Raw genomic sequence first — 19,334 nt, 5'->3', positions numbered from 1 at the left:
ATTGTGTCATCTGCAAATCGCAAGTTGTTAATGAGTCTTCCACCAATCCTGATGCCATGTTCTTCTTCATATAGTCTGGCTTCTCGGATTATTTGCTCAGCATACAGATTAAATGAGCATGGTAAAAGGATACAACCCTGATGCACACCTTCCCTGATTTTAAACCATGCAATATCCCCTGATTCTCTCCAAACGACTGCCTCTTAGTCTATGTACAGGTTCTACATGACTACAATTAAATGTTCTGGAATTCCCATTCTTTGAATGTTATCTATAATTTGTCATGATCCACACAGTCAAATGCCTTTGCATAGTCAATAAAACACTGGTAAACATCTTTCTGATATTCTCTGCTTTCAGCCAAGATCCATCTGATATAAGCAGTGATATCCCTCTGTCCACCTCCTCTTCTGAATCCAGCTTGAATTTCTGGCAGCTCCCTGTCAATGTACTGCTACAACTGTTTGTGTGTGTGTGTGTTTTAGGTGAAAGTTTACAGCGCAAATTAGTTTCTCATTCAAAAATTACACAAATTGCTTTGGGACATTGGTTGCAATCCCCGCAATGTGTCAGCACTCCCCCCTCTCTCTTTACACCCCGGGTTCCTTGTTTCCATTCGTTCAGATTTCCTGTCCCTTTCTGCCTTCTCATCTTTGCTTTTGGGCAGGTGTTGCCCATTAGGTTTCCTATACTTGATTGAACTAAGAAGCACTTTCCTTACCTTTGTTATTGTTTTATAGTCCTGTCTAGTCTTTGGCTAAAAGGTGGACTTCAGGAGTGGCTTCAGTTCTGAGTTAGCAGGTGTCTGGGGGCCGTAGTTTTGGGGGTCCCTCCAGTTTCTGTCAGACCAGTAAGTCTGGTTTTTGTTTGTGAACTTGAATTTTGTTCTACATTTTTCTCCCTTTCTGTCTAGAAGCCTCTATTGTGATCCCTGTCAGAGAGGTCTGTGGTGGTACCAGGTACCATCTAGTTCTTCTGGGCTCAGGCTAGTGGAGGTTGTGGTTCATGTGGTCCATTAGTCCCTTGGACTGATATTTTCCTTTTGTCTTTGATTTTCTTCATTCTCCTTTGCTCTGAACGTGATGGGACCAATAGATATATTTTAGATGGCTGCTCACAAGCTTTTAAGGCCTCAGATGCTACTCACCAAAGTAAGAGGTAGAACATTTTCTGTAAAAGCTATGTTATATCAATTGACCTAGATGTACCCTGAGACCATGGTCCCCAGTCCTAAGCCTCAGTATCTCAGTCCCACAGGTGTTTGGATATGTCTAGGAAGCTTCTATCTCTTTGTCTTGGTCAAGTTGTGCTGGCTTTCCTTATAGTGTGTGTTGTCTTCACCAAAGTTAACACTTGTCTGCTATCTAGTTAGCGATTTCGCTTCCTCACCTCTCCCCTCCCTTACAGACATCAAAGTTTTTTTTTTCTGTGTGTAAACCTTCTCTTGAGTTTATATAATAGTGGTCTCATAAAATATTTGTCCTTTTGTGATTAACTTATTTCACTTGGCATAATGCCCTCCAGATTCATAAATGTGAGATATCTCGCAGATTCATCATTGTTCTTTATCATTGCTAGTATTCCATCGCGTGTATGTACCATAACTTGTTTATCCATTCATCTGTTGATGGGCACTTAGGTTGTTTCCATCTTTTTGCTATTGCGAATAATGCTGCAATGAGCATGGGTGTACATATGTCTATTCGTGTGATGGCTCTTATTTCTCTAGGATATATTCCTAGGATTTGGATTGCTGGATCTATGGTATTTCTAACTTTTTAAGGAGGCTCCATATCATTTTCCATACTGGTTGTACCATTTTACATTCCCACCAGCAGTGCATGAGAGTTCCAATTTCCCTATAAGCTCTCCAACATTTGTTATTTTCTGTTTTTTTGATTCATGCCAGTAATGTCAGGGTGAGATAGTATCTCATTGTAATTTTGATTTGCATTTCTCTAATGGCTAATGATTACAAACCTTTCCTCATGCATCTGTTAGCTGCCTGAATGTCTTCTTTGGTGAAGTGTCTGTTCATATCCTTTGCCCATTTTCAAACTGGATTGTCTTTTTGTTATTGAGGTGTTGAAGTATCCTACAGATTTTAGAGATTAGACCCTTGTCGGATATATTTTAGCTAAAAAATTTTTCCCCAGTCCGTAGGTTCTCTTTTTACTCTTTTGGTAAAGTCTTTTGATGAGCATAAGTGTTTAATTTTCAGGAGCTCCCAGTTATCTAGTTTATCTTCTGGTGTTTGTACACTGTTATGGTTTGTACTGAATTTATGCCATGTACCAGGGCCCCTATAGGGTTGCAGGGCCCCTATAGGGTTGCTATGAGTTGGAATTGACTCGATGTCAGTGGGTTTGGTTTGTTTTATTTGGGGGGGGGGTATCAGGGCCCCTGGTATTGTCCTTAATTATTCTTCTCTGATCTTTATCATATTTTTGGTTTTATATTTAGATCTTTGATCTATTTTGACTTAGTTTTTGTGTATGGTACGAGGTATGGGTCCTGTTTCAATTTTTTACAGATGGACATCCAGTTTTGCCGGTACCATTTGTTTAAAAAAAAAACTGTCTTTGCCCAATTTAATAGACTTTGGTCCTTTGTCAAAGATCAGCTGACCATAGGTGGATGGATTTACATGTGGGTTTTCAATTCTCTTCCATTGGTCTATGTGTCTGTCATGCGAGGCCTCCTACTTTATTTTTCTTCAGTAATGCTTAGCTTATCTGGGGCCTCTTTCCTTTCCATATAAAGATGGTGATTAGTTTTTCCATCTCGATAAAGAATGTTGTTGGTCACTGGATCAGGTTTACGTTATATCTGTAGATCGCTTTTGGGTAGGACTATTTTCACAATGTTGAGACTTCCTATCCATGAGCATGGTTAATTTTTCGATTTATGTAGGTCTCTTTTGGTTTCTTGCAACAGTGTTTTGTAGTTTTCTTCGTATGTGTCTTTTACATCCCTGGTTAGATTTATTCCTAAGTATTTTATCTTTTAGGGGCTATTATAACTGGTACTGCTTTCCTGATTTCCTTTTTGAAGTTCTCTTTGTTGGTGTATAGGAATCCAACTGACTTTTGTATATTGATCTTATATCCTACTATGCTGAATCTTCCTATTAGTTCCAGTAGTTTTCTTGTGGAATATTTGGGATTCTCTATGTACAGGACCATATAATCTGAAAAACAGGTATAGTTTTATTTCTTCTTTTCCAATTTGGATGCTCTTTATATCTTTTTCTTGCCTTACTGCTCTAGCTAGGACTTCTAGCATAGTGTTAAAGAGGAGTGGTGATAAAGGGCATCTTTTTCTTGTTCCTGCTCTCAGGAAGTATGCTTTCAGCCTCTCTCCATGGAGAATGATGTTGGCTGTTGGTTTTGTATAGATACCCTTTATTATGATGTAGAATTTCCCTTCTATTCCTATCTTATTGAGAGTTTTTATCAGGAATAGATGTTGGACTTTACCAGATGCCTTTTCTGCATTGATGGAGATGATCATGTGATTTTTTTCTTTTGTTCTATTTATGTGGTAGATTGCGTTGATTGATTTTCTAATGTTGAACCATCCTTGCATACCTGGTATGAATTCCACTTGTTTGTGGTGTATTATTTTTTTCCATATGATGCTGAATTTTACTGGGTAGAATTTTGTTGAGAATTTTTGCATCTATATTCATAAGAGATATTGGTCTGTAAGTTTCTTTTTTTTGTGGTGACTTTGCCTGGCTTTAGTATCAGTGTTATGCTGGCTTCATAGAATGAATTCAGGAGTATTCCTTCCTTTTCAATGGTCTGAAGTAATTTGGGTAGTCCTGGTGTGAGCTCTTCTCTGAATGTTTGGTAGAATTTTCCCAGTGAAGCCATCGGGCCTGGCCTTTTTTTTGGGGGGGGGGAGGTTATTTTTTTAAATTATTACCTCTTCAATCTCTTCCTTTGGTATGGGTCTGTTTAGGTTTTCTTCATCAGTTTGTGTTAGTTTAGGTAGGTAGTGTGTTTCTAGAAATTTTCCATTTTCCCTAGGTTTTCAAATTTGTTGAGTATAATTTTTCATAGTATTTTGTTATGATCCTTTTTATTTCAGTTGGGTCTGTTGTAACATCCTCACCTAATTTCTTATTTGGGTTATTTTCTTCCTCACCTGTTTTTCTTTTGTCAGTTTGCCCAGTGGCTTGTTGATTTTGTAGATCTTTTCCAAGTAACCAACTTTTGATTTTATTGATTCTTTCTGTTGTTTTCTGTTCTCTATTTTATTCATATCTGCTGTAATCTTTATTATTTCCTTTCCTCTGGTGGCTGGGGGCTTCTTTTGCTGCTCTTTATTTATTTGAGTTGTAGGGTTAATGTTTTGATTTTTGGCCCATTCTTGTTTTTTGATGTGTGTGTTTACCGTTATAAATTGACCTCTGAACACTGCCTTTGCCCTGTCCCAAAGGTTTTGGTATGCTGTGTTTTCATTTTCATTTGATTCTAAGAATTTTTTGATTTCCTCTATTATGCAGTTGGTTTTAAGAAAGTTGTTATTCAGTTTCCATGTATTTTTTTTCCTTGCTCTTCTTGTTATTGATTTCTACTTTTATAACGTTGTGGCCAGAGAAGATGCTTTGCATTATTTCAATGTTTTGGGTATTACTGAGGCTTGCTTTGTGGCCTAACATGTGGTCTATTCTGGAGAATGTTCTATGTGCTTTGGAAAAGAATGTATACTTTGCTGCTGTTCGATGGAGTGTTCTATATATATCTAGGAAGTAAAGTTGGTTGATTTTGACCTTTAGATCTTCCATATCTTTGTAGAGTTTCTAGATGTTCTGTCCATTACCATGAGTGTTGTGTTGAAGTCTCCTACTATTATTGTGGAACTATTTCTCTTTTCAGTGCCGCTTTAGTTTGTTTTACATATTTTGGAGGCCTGTCATTGGGTGCAGAGATCTTTATTATGGTTATGTCTTCTTGGAGTGTCCCTTTAATTATTATATAATGTCTTTCCTTAGCTTTTATGGTTAATTTTACCTTATAGTCTATTTTATCTGAGATTAGTTTTGCTGCTCATACCCTTTTTTGGTTATTGTTTGCTTAAAATATTTTTTTCAGCCTTTGATTTTTAATATATTTATGACTTTGTGTTTAAGGCATGTCTCTTGCAGGCAGCATAGTGATGAGTCATGTATTTTTTATCCATTTTGTCACTCTCTGTCTCTTTACAGGTGCATTTAAGCCATTTACATTCAGCGTAATTATCAATAGGTATGATTTTATTGCTGTCATGTTGGTGTGCTTTTTTTTGGTGGTGATGATGTTTTTGTTTGTCTTACTTTCCTGTGTTGAGTTCCTTTTTAGTGTGTATTTTCTTTCTTTTTTTTAATAGATTTTGTGTTTACTGAGATTTTATATTTTTTTATTGTGATGAGTTGGTTTGTTAGCTTTCTTTGTGGTTACCTTGAAATTTGCCCTTATCTTCCTAAGTTTGAACCAGTCTTTTATTACTTGATATCACCTTGACTTCCTCTCCATTTGAAAGTTGTATACCTACACTGTTTATTTCCCCATTGTTGTTTTGACATTGTCATTTACAGATTGACGTCTCTATTTCTGTTTTAAGTCTTATAGCTTTATTATTGAGAAATATTTACCTAGTTGGTATCTGGCTAATGCTATCCTGTGTCCTAGACTCCAGTTGTTGTGTGATGTTGTTGGTTGTCTAACTGAAGGACTCCCTTTAATATTTCCTGTAAATTTGGTTTCGTTTTCATGAATTCCCTTAATTTCTGTTTATCTGGAAATGTCCTTATTTCACCATTGTATTTGAGAGAGTTTTGCAGGATATATTATTCTTGGTTGGTGGTTTTTTTTCTTTCAAGGTTTCATATATGTCATCCCATTGCCTTATTGCCTGCATAGTTTCTATTGAGTAATCAAAGTTTAGTCTTATTGTTTCCCCTTTGTAAGTGACTTTTTGTTTGTCTTGAGGTGCTCTCAGGATTCTTTCTTTGTCTTTGGTTTTGGTGAGTGTGATTATGATATGTCTTGGTGAGTTTCTTTAGGTATCTACCCTATATTGGGTTTGTTCAGCTTGTTGGATGGTCAGCTTTTCTTCTTATATGATATCTAGGAAGTCTCCTGTCAGCAAATCTTCAACAATCTTCTCTGTGTTTTCCATTTTTGGACTGCGATCACGAACAAATTTTCACTCGATTCTGTCCCACATAATTCTTAGGTTTTCTTTATTCTTTTCTTGGATTTTTCCTCAAAGTGGCCTCCAGGGATGTGTCATCAATCTTGCTGATTCTGTCTTTCATTGTTTCAAATTTGCTTCTAAAACCTTTTATTGAGTTGTCCATTTCTGAAATTTTGTTGTTTATCTTTTGAATTTCTAGTTGCTGTTTTGTATGATTTTTAATTGTTTATTTTGATGTTTTGTTCCTGTATTGTTTTTCTGAATTATTCTTTCGCTTTATGTGTGTTATTCTTGATTTTGGCTATGTTTTCATTGGTTTTATCTGTGTTTTCATGATTTTGTCTACTTTTTCCTTGGTTTTGTCTGTGTTTTCCTTGATCTCTTTCCTAATCTCTTAGATAGCCCTAAGTATTAGTCTTTTGAATTCCATATCAGGTAGTTCCACTGCCTTTTCTTCTACTGGAAGGTCATCTGTTTCTTTATTTTGATCATTTGCTGGAGCCATATTGTCCTGGTTTTTTATGTTTTGATAATATCTGTTGTCTCCAAGACAATTAGGTACTATTTTCTGTATTTATAGATTTTGTGCTCATTTGTTTTGTCCTGCTTCTTTGTTTTTTTTTTTTGATATGTCAGGGTGGGTAGTCTGGGTGTGCTTTGCTACTGGCTCGTCTGTGGGTACAATAGCTCTCACCACCTTGTCCAGGTGAACAGGGCAGCAGCAGGCAGGTCAAGCACACTTTGCTGTACACTGGTTTGGCGAGGTGGCTGAGGGCAGACTGGGCGTATACTGTGTGACCCCTGGTGTTGGTCCAGTGATGTGGGAGCAGTCACAGCCCCTTGCCTGAGAGGCAGGGATGTCAGACAGGGAGTGGTATGGGCTTACTTCCCTCTGTTCAGCAGCTGGTCAACTGGTGGGAGGGGTGGGGTATTGTGAGCCTAGTTCGGCAGTGGACCTGAGCCAAGGATGATCTAGCCTTGTCGGTACTGTGAGGGCCAGCAGGAAGGAGGGGTGACATACAGGACTAGGTAGGGAGAACAAAGAAAAGAGAGAAAAAGAAAACAAATGTAGCTGGCAGGTGGGGGTGAGGCAGACCTGGGGGCTGGCGGAAGTGGGGTGAGGTGTCATATGGCACTAGGTTGGAGGGATAAAGAAAAGGAATAGAAAAAAAGGAAAAAATAGTGCAGCAGGATCTGGTAGATGGAGGCAGGGTGAACCCGGGATGGCAGTGAGCTGGTGGCTCTCTAGTCATGGTGGTGTAGCATGGCTTGGTGGAAAGAGTTAGAGATGGCATATGAGCTAGGTAAGAGGGAGAAAGAAAAGGAAGAAAGGAAAAAATGGCACAGTGAGAGCCAGCAGGTGGTGGTGGGGTACACCCGGCTGGTTGCAGGCTGGTGGCTCTCTACCTGTGGTGATGCGATGTGGCCCAGTGGGAGGGGGTAGAGGCAGCATATGGGGCTAGGTGAGAGGGTGAAAGAAAAGGAAGAAAGAGAAAAATGGCACTGCGGGAGCTGGCATGTGGGGGCAAGGCAATGTGGTGTGGACCAGCAGGTATGGGTAGAGGTGGGTTATAGGGCTACGTAGACAATTTACTAAACATTTACTTGATCTGTACAAGAGTAAGAATTCTAAGTCAAGTTAACAGCAATCTAACTCAAGTCATCAAAATAGAGAGTCACAGACCCTCGGTGAATTACCAGACTTGAGCCAGTTTACAGACTCACAACCCCTTGAATGATGGGGGTGGGGGGCTGGGTTCCCTTAAGGAAGGACTCTACTGCACTGCCAGAAACTTTAATCTTTCTTTCTCTCAGCCTTCTCCAAAGGGACCTATGTCATTTTACTAAAGTGGCTTTTCACTGGGGAAAAGGAAAAAATCAGATTTTTCGGGGAATACTTGACACCGGGTTTGAACTGACACTAATTCCAGGAGACCTAACACGTCACTGGGGTCCACCAGTCAGAGTGGGGGTGTATACAGGTTAGGTTATTAACTGAGTCTTAGCTCATGTCCATCTCACAGTAGGTCCATTTGGTCCCTGAACTCATTCTGTAGTGATGTTCCCAGTTCCAGAATGCATAATTGGAATAGATATACTCAGCCCTTGGCAGAATCTCCACATTGGATCACTGACAAGTAAAGTAAGGGCTTCTGTGGTAGGAAAAGCCATGTGAAAGCCAATAGAACTGCCCCTACCTAGGAAAATAGTAAATCAAAAGAAATACTGCATTCCTGGAGATATTGCAGAGATTACTGCCACCATCAAGGACTTGAAGGATGCAGGGGTGGTGATTTCCACCACATCCCCATTCAACTTGCCTATCTGGCCTGTGCAAAAAATAGATGGATCTTGGAGAATGACAGTGGGTTATCGAAAACTTAACCGGGGGTGACTCCAATTGCAGCAGCTGTTCCAGGTGTGGTTTCACTGCTTGAGCAAATTAAATCATTTCCTGGTACCTGGTATGCAGCTACTGATTTCACTAATATCTTTTTCTCCATACCTGTTATGAAGGGCCATCAGAAGTAGTTTGCTTTCAGCTGGAAGGCCAGCAATACTCCTTCAGTGTCCTACCTCAGGGCTATATCATCTCTCCAGCCCTATGTCATAACTTAGTCCACAGAGACCTTGATTGCCTTTCCTTCCACAAGATCTCACACTGGTCCATTACATTTATGCCATTATGCTAATTCGACCTAATAAGGGAGAAGTGTCAATGATTCTGGACTTATCGGTAAAACATTTGTGCACTAGTGGATAGAAAATTAATCTAACAAAAATTCAGGCGCCTTCCACCTCAGTGAAATTTCTAGGGGTCCAGTGGTGTTGGGCATGTTGAGATATTTCTTCTAAAGTGAAGGATAAGTTATTGTATCTGGCTCCTCCCACAACTAAAAGAGAGTTTGTCTTAGTCATCTAGTGCTGCCATAACAGAAATACCACAAGTGGATGGCTTTAACAAAGAGAAATTTATTTTCTCACAGTCTAGTAGGTTACAAGTTCAAATTCCGGGCGTAGGCTCCCGTGGAAGGCTTTCTCTCTCTTTTGGCTCTGGAGGAAGTCTGTCTCTCTGCTTGCTTCTATCTTTTATATCTCAATAGATTGCCTCAAGACACAATCCAATCCTGTAGGCTGAGTCCTGCTTCACTAACACAACTGCTGCTAACATCATAGAGGCAGGATTTACAACATACAGGAAAATCACATAATACTGGGAATCATGGCACAGCCCAACTGATACACACATTTTGGGGGAGGACCTAATTCAATCCATGACAGAGGCACAATGCCTTGTGGGTGTCTTTGGATTTTGGAGGCAACATATCCCTCATTTGGATGTGCTATTCTGGCCTATTTATCAAATGACTTGAAAAGGTGCTAGTTTTGGGTGAAGCCTAGAACAAAAGAAGGCTCTTCAACAGACTCGGGCTGCCATACAAGCAGCTCTGCCGCTTGGGCCATATGCTTTCGCTGGTTCAATGATGCTTGAAGTGTCAGAGGCAGATAGAGATGCTGTTTGGAGTCTCTGGCAGGCCTCTATTGGTGAATCACAGTGCAGACCCTTATGATTTTGGAGCAAAGCCCTGCCATCTTCTGCAGATAACTACTTTCCTTTTGAGAAACAGCTTTTGGATTGTTACTGGGCCTTACTGGAGACTGACCGCTTAACCACGGGGCACCAAGTCACTATGCGGCCTGAGCTGCCCATCATGAACTGGGTGCTGTCTAACCCACAGAGCCATAAATTTGGATGTGAATGGCAGCACTCCATCATTAAACGGAACTGGTATATACAAGATCGGGTCTGAGCAGGACCTGAATGCACAAGTAAGTTGTATGAAGAAGTGGCCTAAATGCCCGTGGTCTCCACTCCTGTCATTTTACATTCCATCTCCTAATCTGCACCTATGGCCTCATGGAGCACTCCTTATGATCAGTGGACCAAGGAAGAGAAAACTTGTGCCTGATTTACAAATGGTTCTGTGTGATATGCAGGCACCACTGGAAGGTGGACAGTGGCAGCACTATAGTTCCTTCTTGGACCTCACACTACCAAGGAAGAAGAACTGGGAGAGGAGCTTGTCCTTTGGACCTCGGGTCCCTGCATTGAGAAGCTCCTAGACCAGGGAAAGATTTATGACAAGAACCTTCTTCCAGAGCCAAAAGAGAGAAAAAGTCTTCCCTTGGTGCTGGCACCCTGAATTCAAACTTCTAGCCTCCCGATCTGTGACAGAATAAATTTCTGTTTGCTAAAGCCGTCCACTTGTATTTCTGTTATAGCAGCACTAGATAACTAAGACAGAATTTGGTCCCACTTTCTGGGACTTCCCTGAAGGACAGTGGTGAAAGGAAATCCTCCTAATAGGCAGAACTTCAAACAGTCCACTTGGTTGCTCACTTTGCTTGGAAGGAAAAATGGTCAGATGTGTGATTGTATACTGATTTGTGGGCTCTGGCCAGTGGTTTGGCTGGATTATCAGGGACTTTGAAGGAACATGATTGTAAAATTGGAGACAAGGAGATATGGGGAAGAGGCATGTGGATGGACCTCTCTGAATGGGCCAAAGTAGTGAATACATTTGTGTCATATGAGTGTTCACCAAAGGGTGACCTTAGCAGGGAAGAATTTTAATAATCAAGTGGATAGGATGAAGCATTCTGTGGAAACCAGTCATTCTCTTTCCCTAGCCACTCTGGTCATTGCCCAATGGACTCATGTACAAAGTGACCATGGTGGCAGGGATGGAGACTGTGCATGGGCTCAGAAACATGGACTTCCACTTACCAAGGCCAACTGCGCTACAGCTACTGCTGAGTGCCCAATCTTCCAGCAGCAAAGGCTAACACTGAGTCCCCAACATGGCACCATTCCTTGAGGTGATCAGCCAGCAACCTGGTCGCAGGTTGATTACATTGGGCCGCTTTCATCATGCATAGGGCAGCATTTTGTTCTTACTGGAATAGATACTTACTCTGGATATGGATTTGCCTTCCCTGCACACAATGCTTCTGCCCAAACTACCATCCGTGGACTTACAGAATGCCTTATCCACCCGTATGGTATCCCAAACAGCATCACCTCAGACCACGGGACTCACTTCACAGCAAATGAAGTGCGGCAATGGGCCCATGCTCATGGAATTCACTGGTCTTACCATGTCATCCTAAAGCAGCTGGCTTGACAGAATCATGGAATGGCCTTCTAAAGACACAGTTATGATGCCAGCTAGGTGGCAATACGTTGCAGGGTTGGGGCAGCGTTTTCCAGGAGGCTGTATTTGTTCTAAACTAGGGTCCAATATATGGTGCTGTTTCTGCCATAGCCAAGATTCATGGGCCCAGGAATCAAGGGGTGGAAATGGGAGTGGTACCACTCACTATTACCCTAGTGACTCACTCACAAAATTTTTGCTTCCTGTGCCCACCATCCTATGCTTTGCAGGTGTAGAGGTCTTAGGTCCAAAGAGGGGAATACTCCTACCTGGAGACTCATCACTGACTCTACTGAATTGGAAGTTAATAATGCCAACTGGTCACTTTGGTCTCCTTATGCCTCTGGTTCAACAGGTAAAGAAGGAAATTACCATATTGACTGGTGTGATTGATCCTGATTACCAAAAGGAAATTGGGTTGACATTACATAATAGAGGTAAAGAAGAGTATGTCTAGAATGCAGGAGATTCCTTAGGGCGTCTCTTAGTACAACCGTGCCTTGTAATTAAAGTCAACTGAAAACTACGGCAACCCAATTCTGACATGACTACTAATGACCCACTCCCTTTGGGAATGAATGTTTGAGTCACTCCTCCAGGCAAAGAATCATGACCAGCAGACCTGCTTGCTGAGGGCAACAGGAATATGGAACGAGTGGTGGAAGAAGGTAGTTCTACATACCAGTTATGATCATGTGACCAGTTGCAGAAATGAGGACTGTAATTGTTATGAGTATTTCTTCCTTATATGTATGCATCAAATATTTTCATTTTCTTCACTTATAAAATATAAGATATAAACAGGACTAGTGTGTTTTTGGTTGTACGCGTGTTAGTTGTATCTTGTTAGGTACAAGTATGACTTTATAATTCTTTATTTAGAGATTATGCATGGTTTGAGATGTGTACAGGTGTCATGTTGACAAGGGGTGGACTATGATCATTAAAGTTGTGTGTCACCTTGGGTGGGCTGTGATTGTGGTTTGACACTTATGATGTAGTTTGGCAGTGGTATAATGACATAATTACACCTATGATAAGATCTGATACAGTGTGATCACCTTCATGATGGAATCTGCTGTGAGTAGCCAATCAGTTGAAAGAGTTTCCTTGGGCGTGTGGCCTGCATCCAATATAGGAAGACTTTCTGGCAAGGCTCTCGGGCTTTTGCTCACTCTGGATCCTGCAGTTGGCTCCTATACATCTGACCTCCAGTTCTTGGGAGTTGAGCTAGCAGCTTACCCGCCATCTTGCTTTCCAGTCTTGGTATTCATCAGTCTCCGCAGCCTGTGAGCCAGGAGAAGCCTCCAGGTCTGACCCGTTGACTTTGGGCTTTCCAGTCTCTACAACCTCGTGAGCCATTTCCTTGATATAAAACTCTCTCTATATATATTTATACACTGTACTGGTTTTGTTTCTCCAGACAACCCAGCCTAAGACACCGGCAGAGTAGACCATATGATTGTCTCATTCAAAATGGCCAATACCAGTCCATTTCAGCTCACTAATGCCTAGGATATTGATCTTTAAGCATTTCATTTCATTTTTATGATATCCAATTTTCCTAGATTCATACTTTGTACATTCCATAGTCCAACTATTAATGGATGTTTGCAGCTGTTTCTTCTCATTTTTAGTCATGCCACATCAGTAAATGAGGGTCCAGAAAGGTTTATTCCACCTGCATCATTAGGTTCAACTCTACTTTGAGGAGGCAGCCCTTTCCCAGTCATATTTTGAGTGCTGTCCAACCTGAAAGACACATCTTCTGGCACTATATCAGACAATGTATCACCGTTATTCAAAAGGTTTTCCTAGTCAATTTTTTCCGGAAGTAGACTGCCAGGTCCTTCTTCCTAGTCTCTCTTAGTCTGGAAGCTCAGCTGAAACCTGTCCACCATGGGTGACCTTGCTGGTACTTGAAATACCGGTGGTATTATAGCTTCTAGCATCACAGCAACACACAAGCCACCACAGTACGACAAACACATTACCCCAGTCTAATCATGAGAAAAACATCAACAAACTCAAACTGAGGGACATTATGCAAAATACCTGACTAGTACTCCTCAAAACTGTCAAGGTCATCAAAAACAAGTGAAGTCTGAACTGTCACAGCCAAGAAGGGCTATAAGGAGACATGACTACTAAATGTAATATAGTATCCTAGATCTGATCCTGGGACAGAGAAAGGACATTACGGAAAATGAGAAACACTAAATAAGGTATGGACTTTAGTTTAAAAACAATGTATCAATATTGGTTCCTTAATTGTAACAAATGTACCGTACTAATGTAAAATGTTAATAACAGATGACATGGTTGTGGGGTAGAAGGAAACTATACATCTTTGCAATAATTCTGTAAATCTAAAAATGTTCTAAAATAGCTTATTTTTTTTTTAAGTGGGGTTTTATTTCTCTTTCCTATCTTTATAATAGGTGAATCATCATGATCCCCATAAAGGTATTTGACATGAGTTCATCATGATTGAAAGGAAATGTTCTTAATTCAGGCATGGTTACATTTTAGGATCAGCTTAGGAGAAATATGGCTGTCACTTACATGGCACAGACAGAGCAGTGGTGGCAGCGGTCTGGCTTGATTAAATGGCATCGGTCACAAAATCGTACAGCTGTAGGAAAGATAAGATAGTTAGCACTGATTAGAACTCAATATAAGACCATATATCTTACTAGCCTAGCTGGATGGCTTGTTATACACTGATTAAGGGTAGTCAACTAATTGCACTTCAAGTTATCAATCAAAAAGAAGATCGACCAGATAAATTGTGTTATGTATTTTTTCCCTGTTGGATTAATCTTGTAAACACTTTCTGGGGGACATGGGTAGAGTAGAAAAGCTTTCATATATTGATATATGATCATAAGATTTTTGTATTATAAAACAAACTATACTATCAACTGTTTGAGTGATCTTGGGCAAATCTCTTAGCCTCTGTTTAACCCAACTTCCCTGTCTGAAAACAAGCATTCATAATTTATCTCTTGTCTTTAGAGGCTAGATTGTATCAGGTGGATAAAACTCCAACATTATGGTAAAGAAAGTGGTTCTCAGAACAACAATTTGGAGAATAGAAGACACATTCTAGAGAAATCAGTTCAAATGATTATTTCATAGATAAAGACCTAGGCCATGTCAAGTGACTTGCCCAAGGTCACACAGCAAGTGAATGACACAGTTGGGACCATTACAGAGTTTTTCTGACTCATTCAAGGTTCTCTCCAACTCATAAGTCTGATACAAAAAATCATTTTTTCAAAAATCCTATGCCAACAAATTAGATAACTTAGATGAAAGGAGCAAATTCCTGAAGCACATAAAGTGACTCATGAAGAAATAGAAAATATCAAAAGAACCAAAACAAGTGAAGAGATTGAATCAATAATCAAATATCTCCCCCCCCAAAAGTCCTGGAGCAGCTGCCTCCACTGGTGAGTTCTCCTGAACATTTAAAGAAGAATTGACACAAATCCTTCTTAAACTCTTCATGAAATAGGAGGGGATACTTCCTAACTCATTCAAGATGCAAGCATTATCTTGATATCAAAACCAGACAAAGAAACCACAAGAAAACTACAGACCAATATCCCTTATGAATATAGATGCAAAAATCCTCAACAAAATGCTAACAAACCGACTCCAACACCATATTAAAAAGATTATATACCATGACCAAGTGGGATTTATCCCAGGAATGTAAAGGTGATTCAACACTACAAGGTAAATCATTGTAATATACCATATTAATAGAACAAAGGAAAAGAACTACATAATCATCTCAATTGATACAGAAAAGGTATTTGACAAAATCTAATACCCTTTCATGATAAAAATACTCAACAAACTAGTAATAGAAGAAAAATTCCTTAATCTGATAAAAGGCACTTATGAAAATACTCAATGGAGAAAAGACTGAGAGTTTTCCCCTTAGGATCAAGAACAAGACAAAAACGGCTGCTCCCACCACTACGATTCAATACTGTACCGGAAGTTCCAGCCAGACAAGGAAGAAGTAAACTATCCCTTTTCAAAAATTACATGATTCTATATATGGAAAAACCCAAAGAATCCACAAGAAAGCTACTAGACCTAATAAATTAATTCAGCAAAGTCACAGGGTACAAGGTCAATATGCAAAAATCAATTGTGTTTCTATATACCAGTAAAGTATGTCTGCCTTTAGCATTGTGCTCTTTTAAAGAATTATCTATGGGGGATCAAATTGACAATAGCAGTTCAAAAGGTTAGATGATGTCTTAGTCATCTAGTGCTACTATAACGGGAAATACCACAAGTAGATGGCTTTAACAAAGAAAAATTTATTTCCTTATAGTAAAGTAGGTTAAAAGTCCAAGTTCAGGCCATCAGCTCCAGAGGAAAGTTTTCTCTGTCGGCCTTCTCATCAGTCTTCCCCTGGACTAGGAGCTTCTCCACACAGGAACCTCAGGTCCAAAGGACGTGCTCTGCTTATGAGGTCCACTCCCTTTTACACCCCAAAAGAAACCTGCTCAACACACAATTCAATCTTATAGATTTAGTCCTGCCTCATCAACACAACTGACGCCCATCCCCCCTCATTAACATCATAGAGGCAGGATTTACAACACATAGGAAAATCACATCAGATGACAAAATGGTGAATAATCACACAATACTGGGAATCATGGTCCAGCCAAATTGATACACACATTTTTGGGAGGATGCAATTCAATCCATGACAGATGAGAAGCTTGGGGCAGTGAGTTTATATTAATAGTGCTGGAATAATTTGGAAAATTATAGCAAGAATGGTTGCACAGCTTGAAGAATGTTATCAAAGTCACTGAATTGTATAGGCAGTCCTGTATTACAAATGAGCTTCCGTTCCTAACTCTCTCTTTAAGTCAAATTTATATGTAAGTCGGAACAGTTAGGTACGGTTCGTATCTAACATCAGTTTGTCAAATGTTTGTCTTAGTATATAATGTACTTTTCTAGGCATAAAAAACATGAAAGAAAACACTTCCAGATACACTAAAACATAATAATAATGATAACGTTTTTTTAATTAATTTTTATTAAGCTTCAAGTGAACATTTACCATTCCAATCAGTCTGTCACATGTAAGTTTACATACATCTTACTCCCTTCTCCCACTTGCTCTCCCCCTATTGAGTCAGCCCTTTCAGTCTCTCGTTTCGTGCCAATTTTGCCGTCTTCCCTCTCTCTCTATCTTCCCATCCCCCCTCCAGTCAAGAGTTGCCAACACACTCTCCAGTGTCCACCTGATTTAATTAGCTCACTCTTCATCAGCATCTCTCTCCCCCCCGCTGACCAGTCCTTTTCATGCCTGATGAATTGTCTTCGGGGATGGTTCCTGTCCTGTGCCATCAGAAGGTCTGGGGAGCATTGCCTCCGGAATTCCTCTAGTCGCAGTCAAACCATTAAGTATTGTCTTTTTATGAGAATTTGGGGTCTGTATCCCATTGGTCTCCTGCTCCCTCAGGAGTTGTCTGTTGTGTTCCCTGACAGGGCAGATATCGATTGTGGACGGGCACCAACTAGTTCTTCTGGTCTCAGGATAATGTAGGTCTCTGGTTCATGTGGCCCTTTCTGTCTCTTGGGTTCTTAGTTGTTGTGTGACCTTGGTGTTCTTCCTTTGCCTTTGCTCCAGGTGGGTTGAGACCAACTGATGTATCTTAGATGGCCGCTTGTTGGCATTTAGGACCCCAGACGCCACATTTCAAAGTGGGATGCAGAATGTTTTCATAATAGAATTGTTTTGCCCATTGACTTAGAAGTCCCCTCAAACCAAGTTCCCCAGACCCCAGGCCCTGCTCCGCTGACCTTTGAAGCATTCATTTTATCCCGGAAACCTCTTTGCTTTTAGTCCAGTCCAATTAGGCTGACCTTCCTTGTATTGAGTGTTGTCTTTCCCTTCACCCAAAGCAGTTCTTATTTACTAACTGATCAATAAAAAACCCTCTCCCTCCCTCCCTCCCTCCCCGCTTTGTAACCACAAAAGTATGTGTTCTTCTCCGTTTTTTCTATTTCTCAAGATCTTATAATAGTGGTCTTATACAATATTTGTCCTTTTGCAACTGACTCATTTCCCTCAGCATAATGCCTTCCAGATTCCTCCATGTTATAAAATGTTTCAGAGATTCGTCACTGTTCTTTATCGATGCGTAGTATTCCATTGTGTGAATATACCACAATTTATTTACCCATTCATCCGTTGACGGACATCTTGGTTGCTTCCAGCTTTTTGCTATTGTAAACAGACCTGCAATAAACATGGGTGTGCATAGATCTGTTTGTGTGAAGGCTCTTGTATCTTTAGGGTATATTCCGAGGAGTGGGATTTCTGGGTTGTATGGTAGTTCTATTTCTAACTGTTTAAGATAAGGCCAGATGGATTTCCAAAGTGGTTGTACCATTTTACAATCCCACCAGCAGTGTATGAGAGTTCCAATCTCTCCGCAGCCTCTCCAACATTTATTATTTTGTGTTTTTTGGATTAATGCCAGTCTAGCTGGTGTGAGATGGAATCTCATCGTAGTTTTAATTTGCATTTCTCTAATGGCTAATGATCGGGAGCATTTTCTCATGTGTCTGTTGGCAGCCTGAATATCTTCTTTAGTGAAATGTGTGTTCATATCCTTTGCCCACTTCTTGATTGGGTTGTTTGTCTTTTTGTGGTTGAGTTTTGACAGAATCATGTAGATTTTAGAGATCAGGCGCTGGTCTGAGATGTCATAGCTGAATATTCTTTCCCAGTCTGTAGGTGGTCTTTTTACTCTTTTGGTGAAGTCTTTAGATGAGCATAGGTGTTTGATTTTTAGGAGCTCCCAGTTATCTGGTTTCTCTTCATCATTTTTGGTAATGTTTTGTATTCTGTTTATGCCCTGTATTAGGGCTCCTAGGGTTGATCCTATTTTTTCTTCCATGATCTTTATCGTTTTAGTCTTTATGTTTAGGTCTTTGATCCACTTGGAGTTAGTTTTTGTGCATGGTGTGAGGTATGGGTCCTGTTTCATTCTTTTGCAAATGGATATCCAGTTATGCCAGCACCATTTGTTAAAAAGACTATCATTTCCCCAATTGACTGACACTGGTCCTTTGTCAAATATCAGCTGCTCATACGTGGATGGACTTATATCTGGGTTCTCAATTCTGTTCCATTGGTCTATGTGCCTGTTGTTGTACCAGTACCAGGCTGTTTTGACTACTGTAGCTGTATAATAGGTTCTGAAATCAGGTAGAGTGAGGCCTCCCACTTTCTTCTTCTTTTTCAGTAATGCTTTGCTTATCCGGGGCTTCTTTCCCTTCCATATGAAATTAGTGATTTGTTTCTCTATCCCCTTAAAATATGACATTGGTATTTGGATTGGAAGTGTGTTATATGTATAGATGGCTTTTGGTAGAATAGACATTTTTACTATGTTAAGTCTTCCTATCCATGAGCAGGGTATGTTTTTCCACTTAAGTATGTCCTTTTGAATTTCTTGTAGCAGAATTTTATAGTTTTCTTTGTATAGGTCTTTTACATCCTTGGTAATATTTATTCCTAAGTATTTTATCTTCTTGGGGGCTACTGTGAATGGTATTGATTTGGTTATTTCCTCTTCGGTGTTCTTTTTGTTGATGTAGAGGAATCCAAGTGATTTTTGTATGTTTATTTTATAACCTAAGACTCTTCGAAACTCTTCTGTTAGTTTCACTAGTTTTCTGGAGGATTCCTTAGGGTTTTCCATGTATACGATCATGTCATCTGCAAATAGTGATAGCTTTACTCCCTCCTTGCCAATCTGGATACCCTTTATTTCTTTGTCTAGCCTAATTGCCCTGGCTAGGACTTCTAGCATGATGTTGAATAAGAGCGGTGATAAAGGGCATCCTTGTCTGGTTCCCGTTCTCAAGGGAAAT

The 19,334-nt window shown here is 40.0% G+C and overlaps 1 protein-coding gene across 2 annotated transcripts in view; it reads right to left on the bottom strand.

Moving 5' to 3' along the window:
• The window catches only part of ZDHHC15 (zinc finger DHHC-type palmitoyltransferase 15), a 227,303-nt gene that overhangs the window by 54,262 nt on the left and 153,707 nt on the right, over positions 1 to 19,334 (bottom strand). For both annotated transcript variants that reach the window (XM_049873316.1, XM_049873317.1), the window contains exon 5: positions 13,968 to 14,037. In XM_049873316.1, coding sequence (XP_049729273.1) covers positions 13,968 to 14,037 — 70 coding nt within the window. The remainder of the gene's footprint in view (positions 1 to 13,967; positions 14,038 to 19,334) is intronic.

This window comes from Elephas maximus, chromosome X (genome assembly GCF_024166365.1).
Source record: "Elephas maximus indicus isolate mEleMax1 chromosome X, mEleMax1 primary haplotype, whole genome shotgun sequence".
In the NCBI taxonomy this organism is placed as follows: Eukaryota; Metazoa; Chordata; class Mammalia; order Proboscidea; family Elephantidae; genus Elephas; species Elephas maximus.
Note: the sequence above shows the minus strand (reverse complement) of the source record. Positions and strands in the feature narration are given on the sequence as shown.